Raw genomic sequence first — 9,381 nt, 5'->3', positions numbered from 1 at the left:
TATGTTTTTTTTTCATTTCAGGCGATAACGATATATATCACGATATAAGCCAAATAACTAAATTTGTAAGATTTAAATGTGCCGTTGCTCACAAGTAAAATGTGAAATAATCAGCAGCTTGTTTTGATTTAAATATTTATTTCCCATAATAAGTTAAACAGGGCAGATGTACTTAAGGAAAATGAGACTTCAGTTTCAGATAAATAGAGGCAAATATTGCAAACTACACAAAAGGCAGCCGCTAAAGCGTTTAAGTTTGAAAATAGAACAAACAAAACAGACTACTAAATTGTCAATTCCACTTAGAAACAAAATATTAATTCTAAAAATAAATCTTAGTTTGTTTTACAGAAGAACAGACAAAATTGACTAACTAACTTTTGTCAATATCAAATAAACTGAGAACTAAAAGGAAATTCTCACTCTCCTTGTTGTATAGCTTAGCTTTTCAAACAGTTTTAAAATAAAGATGCTAACAGAACATTATATATAAATAAAACTTTAGTCTGACAAAAGCCTACAGGTTGTGGGACAGGAAGACAAGTCTATCCACTGCTTCAGGCTTTAAAGCGGCCCTGTGGCAAGTCACAATATTAACCCCTGTACTAAATACCCTCTCAGAGGGGCTGCTGGTTGCGGGGATGCACAGGTAGCGCTTTGCCAGGCAGCTAACTCTTGGGAAGCTTCTGTCGTTGATTTTCCACCACTCAAGTGGGTCCATTTCACTGTCTGCATCAGGTGCCAGCAAGTACTTTTCAAGCTCCTTTTCAACTGTCTCTTTCTCAGTGAGCCCTGTGCTGGTGGGGTGGGATTTCTTAAAGAAACTGCCCAGTGACTTTCTCTGTTTCTTCTGGGTTGGTAGTACTGCAGCAGCTCCACCATCTTCTGTTTCCTCCGTTCCAGCTGAAGTGGACGGGTGCTCAATTTGCCCCAACATCTCAGACACTGCTCTCATTTTGATGGCATCAACGTGTTCTGCATTAATGTATTGTACTTTGAAGCGCGGATCTACCAGGGTTGCAACATCAAGCAGTTCATTTGTAATCTGGTCATTGTACTTTTCATCAAGGTATGTCATGACTGTCATCTTAAGGTCTTTTGTAAGTTGTGTTTCATCCTCAGATGGTTTCAGAATCTGTGTTCTGAAAAGGTGAAGCATCGGCTTGAGGTAGGACACACTCACGTAACACTCTCCAGAAAGTGAATCTGTGAATTCCAGTAGTGGGTTCAGGGCCACATGTACAGACTCCAGAACATCTAGATCTTGCCAGGAGGGAACCAAGTGCCTGGTCTTCTTATCTGCACTGAGGACCTGAGAGATAGCTTTATGTTGCTCCAGAACCCTCCCAACCATTTTTTGGCGTGAGCCCCACCTGGTGGGCGACTCTGTCACTAACTTGTGCTGGGGTAGGTGAAGCTCCTCCTGAGCAGCAGCCAATTCCCTTTTCTTCTTCCAAGAGAAACTGAAGACGGCCACCACTCTCTTACACATGGCCACAGCTCGCTCCACCCTCTTGTCTTTGCCGGCTTTTTCTGTGGATAAAAAGGTAAATAATAGCACATATTAACCTCAGAAATTAATTTAAGATTTTTGATTTTTTTTTTCAGTCACAAATAAAATTCACTGCCCTGAAAACCCACTTACTTGGTATGATTGTACTTTTTTTTATTGTACTTTTACTTTTTTAAATTTTGCTGACAGACTGACCAATTTTTTTTTTTTTCTTATATTTAAAAAGGTGACAGAGGCTGGTGTTATCAACATCATTGTTATATTTGACGTTTTCATCACTTGTTCTTTTTGTCTTGAATTGCCCCATTTGGTGGAATCAGAATTTAATGTTCTTTATAGGAAAAAAGAGCTGAGGTTCTGTATTAGCCAATTGGGATCCTGATAGAACCCCAAAATTCTAAATTTTATTTGGCACATTTTGTCAACTTGATTTACACTGAAGAGTGACTGAATATTTGCCTATTATGCATGCCAACAGCAACTATTACCTCAAATAAATAGGCTGACATGAAGAATATTCTTTCTGATGTTTATTTTTTAACAATAACCATGGAAGTGATTTAGATCTCTAGCTTTTAATATATTTACATGGGCTCAAAAACACAATTAAAAGAGGCATTTTTAATTTTATTCTGCTTCCCAACTTACCGATAGCTGAGTGAAGTCGATGTCCGAAGCACTGCAGCCGGGTCCAGTCATTCAGGGATGTGGCCTTCACTATATTTGTCCCACTATCGGTTGTGATGCAGACTTGTTTGTCTTCACTCAGTCCCCAGGATGCAAGCGCTTCTGACAGTCCTAATGCAATTACTTCACCCGTGTGGTTGTCGGGAAGGTAGGCAGTTTGAAGACATTTGCTTTTCAGATTCCAGTCTTGGTCGATATAGTGGGCAGTAAGGCTAAGGTAAGGTTCTGACGTGCGACTTGACCACATGTCGGATGTAGTAGCGAAGAACGATACAGTTTGTAGCTCCTTCTCAACAGCCTCACGGCACTCTCTATATAGCTTTGGAAGCGCTGAGAGAAATGTTTACGTCCAGGGAGTTGGTAACGAGGATCCAGTACCTTAATTAGCTGCTTGAATCCTTCATTTTTGACCGTGTTTATTGGTAGCATGTCTTTAGCAAGACAGTAGGCTATGGCATTCGTTATGTCGCTATGTCTCTTAGCTTTTTTGTCATATGGTAAGACGCTGGAGAAAGCCGACTCAATTGACTGTTGCTGCTTCGCAGGGATTCCCCTGGTTGTTTTCGATGACAAATTAGCACTTTCAGTCAGAGATTGAGCGTGCTCTAGTGGGTGGCACTGCTTCAGGTGATGAAAAAGGTTTGTTGTATTTCCAGACTTGGTGGGAACATGCTTTCGGCACAACTTACAGTGCGTGCTACTCTGTTTTTTGTCAGACTTCAAATAGCCGAAATATCTCCACACTACGGAACTTTTCTGGCCCTTCTTTTCGACAATCTCTTCGGCATTCAAACCATCATCTGTGTTCTCTTCGGTAACGTGGTCACCCAAGCTCTCGGTTGATTTTTCTCTACTTGGTACACTCATTTTCTCCATTACCCGGTCGACACGGCGGTTAGCTGCTTCGCAAACAAATACGCACGTGCGGCTTGGCACTTGTGCTGTACGTAACAAGTCACGTGACGTGGTTCGGCTCTGCGCTACTTAATTTGGATTGGCTGTTTTTTTTTTTTTGTTTGTTTGTTTTTTTAAAAGAGGAAGAGAGAGAGATGAGGTCTATCGCGATAGTTGTATTTTCCTATCGAGAAGAAGTTATATCGCAATACATATCGTTATATCGCCCAGCTCTAGTTCCAAATGATGAATTGTGTTAATAATGTCTATGACCAGCTTCTGTGTGGGGGGGCTAGTCTGTAACCAACACTTAGTAATTGCCTTTTTGCATGCAACCATAATTATTTTCAGTAAGTATGAGTCTCTGTTATTTACATCCTCGGGGATATTCCCAAGGTACATGGTACTAAAGGAGAAGTCCAGTGTTACTTCCAGCACATCCATCACCATTTGTTTAATCTCCTCCCAAAAGGTCTTCAGTTTAGGGCATGACCAGAAGGCATGGAAGCAACCTGCAGCGACCTCCCCGCACTCCCTCCTGTTATGAGTGGCTGTGTGCAGACAGAAATAGGACCCAAAATGCAGACTCCGAAGACAGTCGTGAACTCAAAACAGCTTTAATGTAAAACTCAAAGTATAACATAACTGGAAAAAATCAAAATAAACTTAAACCGGAGGACTGACAGAACACACAGCTAGGTAAACGGTAGATCGCGACACAGACACAAAGAAACACAGGGCTTAAACACACAGAGGGAGCAATCAGGGAATGGGTAACAGGAGGGAAACACAGCTGGGGCAAATCAGAACTGACGAGACAAGGAAGCGTAAACTGAACACACTGAGATAAGACAGAGACCTTCAAAGTAAAACAGGAAACACAAAACACAGACTGAACAAATGACACAGACTCACATGCAGGCACTACAGAGGGAACAGAGACGTGGGACCAGGGCAGACACAGACACTGACTGGACACGGGGATATAGCAACTAAGGATACACAGAGACGCGAACTAGACAAGGGGATACAGCTGACAGGGGAGACAGAGCAACTAGAGAAGACAGAGACATAAACCAAAAGACAGAACTCTAACAAAGAAACCAAAGACTAGAAATTATAAATAATAATAAACTCAAAAACCCTGGGTCAACGACCCAGGCATCCTAACACCTCCAGCATGAAGCGCCTGAACCACTTATTTTGGATTTCCGCTTTGGTGTGATGAAGAATCAAATTAAATTCTTCCATCCAAAATCTCGCCATGTTAAAGAATTTGTGGTAGATAACACATTCTTCCACATCCGCAACCAATCTTCCTCTGAGATAGTTATACCTGCTTCTTTTTCCCATCGATGACTGACATATCTTGTTGAGGTCTTTTTCATAGCTGTAAAACTTCTGTACATTTTGCCTATAGTACCACTTATAATGTTCTCACCATAAGCATCCATAAATATTTGGATCACCCCACTAGCATCTGCGTCAAGCATTCTAATTTCCTTCTGGAAGAAGCTCCGAACCTGTAGGTAACGATAAAAATCTTCCCTGCCGATCTCGTAAATCTGACACGTCCTCAATAATTTATCAGCTCCCCATGCTTCACTATCTTACAGATCGCAATGATTCCATGCCTGGACCACTCCCTGAATTTATGGTCTAACAATGCTGGAAGGAAGCGTGGGAGATACGCTGGCCATCCCAGCAACCCTATTTCCCTATTAAGACCAAAAATTTTAATCACATCTGCCCATTTTTTCAGGGAAAAACTTACACATAAATTTTGCATCTGATATGCCTGTGGTAAACTCTCAAGAGACCCCACAACAGACTGTGTTGGGAAATCCATCAAAGAAAGCTCAATGTCCTTCCATTTTGCCTCAAACTTAGAGTTACACCAGCACACTAGAGGTCTGATCTGGGCTGCCAGATAGTAATCCTCAAAGCACGGTAGAGCCATGCCCCCCCGCTCACCAGGCTGCTGCATTGTTGCATATTTCACTCTTGGCCTTTTATTTCCCCATATGAATCTTGAGCAATACATATCCCACTCCCTAAATTGTTTTGCTGGAACCTCCACTGGAAGCGCTGCAAACAAATATAGCAGCTTTGGGAGGATATTTATCTTTAGTGCTCTAACTCTGCTGCCCAGATCGAGGAGGAGCAGACCCCACCTCTCCAGATCTTCATATATCTTCTTGTTCACCCGATTATAATTAACTTCATATAACAATGCAAGGTCTTTTGTCAGCAGGATCCCCAAATACTCCATTTGAGATTGATGCCATCTGAATCTATATCTTGCTACCAATTGTCTTGAGGGGTTAAAAAAGAACGTCAAGATTTGAGTTTTTTGAATGTTTAGTCTATAACCAGACAGTCTGCCATATTCTTCCAGTATTTCCATAAGCAGAGGAATTCCCTCTTCCGGGTTTCCTAGCGCTACCAGCACGTCGTCTGCATACAAGCAAATTTTATTTTCCACATTCCCCGTTGTAACCCCCGCCAATCGAGTCTCTTCCCTGATGCATTGAGCCAACGGTTCAATGAAAAGGTTAAAGAGCAGTGGGCTCAACGGGCAGCCCTGCCTACAGCCACGTTGTAGTGTTATCCGATGTGAGAGGCTTCCATTAACTTTGATCCTCGCTGTTGGAGACATATAAATCATTCTTATACATTGAATAAACCTGTCACATAGCCCAAATCTCTTCAACACATGAAACAGAAATTCCCACCCGACCGTATCGTATGCCTTTTCCGCATCAAGCCCAATGAGAACTGTTCCAGTTTTCCCTTTAAGTATCTGGTCAATAATATGAATGGCCCTTCTGATATTATCGTGTGTTTGTCTGTTAGCAATGAAGCCTGTTTGATCCTCCTCTATCAGCGTGGGCATCAATGTACTCAACCTCCTAGCCAAAATTGCGGCAAATAGTTTATAGTCTATATTTAACACGCTAATAGGTCTATAACTTCTGGGGTCAGTTTTATCCTTCCCTGCTTTTGGTATGACAGAGATATACGCCTCCCGCCACGATGGTGGGAGCGCCCCCCTCCCACTCAGAGTGTAATTAAAAGAGGCCTTTAGTAGCGGGATTAAGGGTTCCCTCATCTGCCTATACCACTCTGGTGGAAATCCATCAAATCCTGGGGCTTTAAAAGTCTTGAGTTTTGAGATCCCAATGTTAATCTCTTCTGCTGATATTTCTCTGACGAGTTTTTCATTCTGCTGCTTACCTATCCGGTTGTTCAGTCTGATGTCACTAGCCGTGTCTGGGTCTAAACTCCGCTGCAGGTCCATATATCAAACGATCACTATGGCATTACTGAGAGTTGAAAAACTGTCTAAAGTCTTTCATCTTTAATAAAATGATCAGCGTTCTGCTCTACCAGGTGTAACAATTGAGTTTAACATCCAGGCATCCATGAAAACGGAATTTATGACATTTAACGGAGTTAGAAGTTAGCAGGGAGTTAGCTCGCTAGCTTCTATCTAAATACAATATAGCATGTCCTGACTGCAGGGTTTTGGAAAAAATTCAAACGTACAGCTCTGCTATCACTTCCAGCATAAATGAAGACAGAAAACTAAACAGCAGTGACGTTTGTAGGGTTACTGAAGTTGGGCTAGCTGGTATATAATGATGTGCTACGTGACCGCTAGCGACACAGCTATGTTAGCATAATATAAACAAGCTAACTTTTTTTTCCACTTGATAAAAGTTAACGTGAGTGTTCTCGGTGGTCAGGAACAAATGTAATCGAATGGCAGGATGCTGTAAAAGGACCAAACTTCAGCCAGGAGAACAACTGAGATAATCCATCCACAATACGAGGTTAGTCATTCATATACTGCTGCACGGGCTGGGCTGTAGTTACATCCTAAGGTTTTAAAAACTGAGCTTAAATAAATGATTAGTGGTAATAAAACCAGAGGGAGGTCAACAGGGATCACTGACTGTTTTAGGAGCTTTTTGAGATCAAATAGAAGAAAATACATAACATTAAACATGTTAACAACACAAAAGCCATATTAAACGCAGACTACTTTAGACCCGGAAGTAGGATTCGTCGCGTCATCGCTGAACAACCGGATAAATGGTAGATCTAGTCTGGATAAGAAATTCTGAATCTTATGCTCATCTGCTTTATCCGGTTGTGTGTATAGCTCAGCGTAATATTCTTCAAATGCTCTCTGAATTTCTTCGAGTTTATTAGTTTAAGATAAGATAAATTAGTTATTATTACTTATTAGTTATTCTCAAGAAAAAAGTTGTCAGGTATCAGACAAAAAATTGTCAGGTCTCAGTTCTCAAGAAAAAAGTTGTCAGGTATCAGACAAAAAAATTGTCAGTTCTCAGTTCTCAAGAAAAAAGTTGTCAGGTATCAGACAAAAAAATTGTCAGGTCTCAGCTATCAGGAAAAAAGTTGTCAGGTATCAGACAAAAAATTGTCAGGTCTTAGTTCTCAAGAAAAAACATTGGACATTGGAATGCCCAGTGCAGTAGCAAATCGCTCGTGCTTCACTGCACAAGCTGGACCCACAGAGTCTGCTAAGGTTTGTCACTGCCATATTACATATAATATTTATATAAACCCATTTAGAGTGAGGTCCATGTAAATTTACCATTCTCTATTTGTTTATCTTCTGACAGCGTAAGATTACAAGTGTGCTCCAAAGCTTCCTTTGCCCGTTAGACGTGGGAATGCTGCAGACCATCAGGGAGTGTACGGTCCATCAAGCCAACAGAATACAGGGAGTGCAGAATTATTAGGCAAGTTGTATTTTTGAGGAATAATTTTATTATTGAACAACAACCATGTTCTCAATGAACCCAAAAAACTCATTAATATCAAAGCTGAATGTTTTTGGAAGTAGTTTTTAGTTGTTTTTAGTTTTAGCTATTTTAGGGGGATATCTGTGTGTGCAGGTGACTATTACTGTGCATAATTATTAGGCAACTTAACAAAAAACAAATATATACCCATTTCAATTATTTATTTTTACCAGTGAAACTAATATAACATCTCCATATTCACAAATATACATTTCTGACATTCAAAAACAAAACAAAAACAAATCAGCGACCAATATAGCCACCTTTCTTTGCAAGGACACTCATGTGAGCTTGGCACAGTGACTTGGGAGACAAAAACACAGATACAAGATTTACTAAACACAAGAGAAGACTAGGCAGTGAGGGAGGGAGAACTATAATCACAAAGAACTGAAGGCAAACCGAAACACACTTTAGACGAAATAATAACGAAGAACCGAAAAACTACAACCTAACCAGAAACTAAATGATCAAATAAGAACACAAAAGTGCAAAAAAACAAAACAAAAATTATTTCAGATGCAAAGCAATCCAAAACATAAACTCTGGATCACTGACTCAGGGCCATGACAAATAAAACCTCACAAGTGGAGGACTTACTGTCTTCCTACAGCCAAAAAAAGTGTTCAGTAGTAATCAGTAATAAATAATAAAATTATAAAAATTTGAGTTATAATACCAAATAATGATAATACTGATAAACTGTAATAACAGTGAATAAAAATCTTAATTACATCTCTGTTTTATTTGGAGTCATTGAAACCAGACTGGTGATGACTATACTTTATAGTCTTGTTATATACTTGTTTTACTAATAATACAGTCACTTCAGGCATAACCTTGATTGGCTCATGTACGATAATAACCTATGCCAGGTATAAGCCTATTGTGGGACTATTCGGTGGAACCTGTCGATTTAAGCAACAGCTAAAGCTTGTGTATTTAAAGTTACTGCAAACCTGCCATCTAGTGATTGAACTCAAAAGTGCAACCAATCCGTATTTCACTGATAAAGGAGTCTTTATTTTCACTAACACCCGCGTTTAATTAAAGAAAGTTACAATTAAAGACAGATGATTTTACACAAGTGTTTTTTCCCCCTCTTTCTTTATTTTACTTTGCTGTTTGGTCAGGTGGAACCTTTACACCACAGCATGAGTTGTTTCAGGACGGGATTCTGCCACGTACTCCCGGTAAACGCCAATGTTATGTGCGCATTTGTTTTTTTCGCCGACTGGAAACACGTTTATGCTATAAGTTTGTGCTTGACACGCCGGTCTCTTTGATTTAAACTTGAAGGTGTGGAGCCTGTCATCTGGTAAAAATGTCGGAGCAGTTGTTGCAGTGGTGTGTGGAACAGTTACATCACAAGTTTGGATTGGAGGCGGGTGAAGAAATCGTCCAGTAAGAAAATTTTACCTGCCTGTTATTACTGTCTGCCGTCTGGCT

The 9,381-nt window shown here is 40.3% G+C and overlaps 2 protein-coding genes across 5 annotated transcripts in view; one reads left to right on the top strand and one right to left on the bottom strand.

The window, feature by feature from the left end:
- Window positions 1-439: 439 nt before the first annotated feature.
- On the bottom strand, window positions 440-3,636 carry LOC120742340 (E3 SUMO-protein ligase ZBED1-like). The gene is made up of 2 exons (XM_040045616.1): window positions 2,162-3,636; window positions 440-1,533 (listed from the first exon to the last, which is right to left on the bottom strand). Exons 1-2 carry the CDS (start codon window positions 2,445-2,447, stop codon window positions 518-520), a joined length of 1,302 nt encoding a protein of 433 aa, XP_039901550.1. The 5' UTR covers window positions 2,448-3,636; the 3' UTR covers window positions 440-517.
- A 5,492-nt stretch (window positions 3,637-9,128) lies between these two features.
- Window positions 9,129-9,381, top strand: part of trip4 (thyroid hormone receptor interactor 4) — an 81,903-nt gene continuing 81,650 nt past the window's right edge. For 3 of the 4 annotated variants that reach the window (XR_005697829.1, XM_040045499.1, XM_040045497.1), the window contains exon 1: window positions 9,130-9,336. Coding sequence is in view for 3 of the 4 variants with exons in the window: in XM_040045499.1 (XP_039901433.1) it covers window positions 9,257-9,336 (80 nt within the window). In the remaining variant the exon portion in view is untranslated. Of the gene's footprint in view, window positions 9,337-9,381 lie in introns of all 4 variants that reach the window. The other variant, XM_040045498.1, reaches the window with a different exon arrangement.

The sequence above is a fragment of the Simochromis diagramma genome, unplaced genomic scaffold (assembly GCF_900408965.1).
Source record: "Simochromis diagramma unplaced genomic scaffold, fSimDia1.1 OVJJ01000079.1, whole genome shotgun sequence".
Classification (NCBI taxonomy): Eukaryota; Metazoa; Chordata; class Actinopteri; order Cichliformes; family Cichlidae; genus Simochromis; species Simochromis diagramma.
Note: the sequence above shows the minus strand (reverse complement) of the source record. Positions and strands in the feature narration are given on the sequence as shown.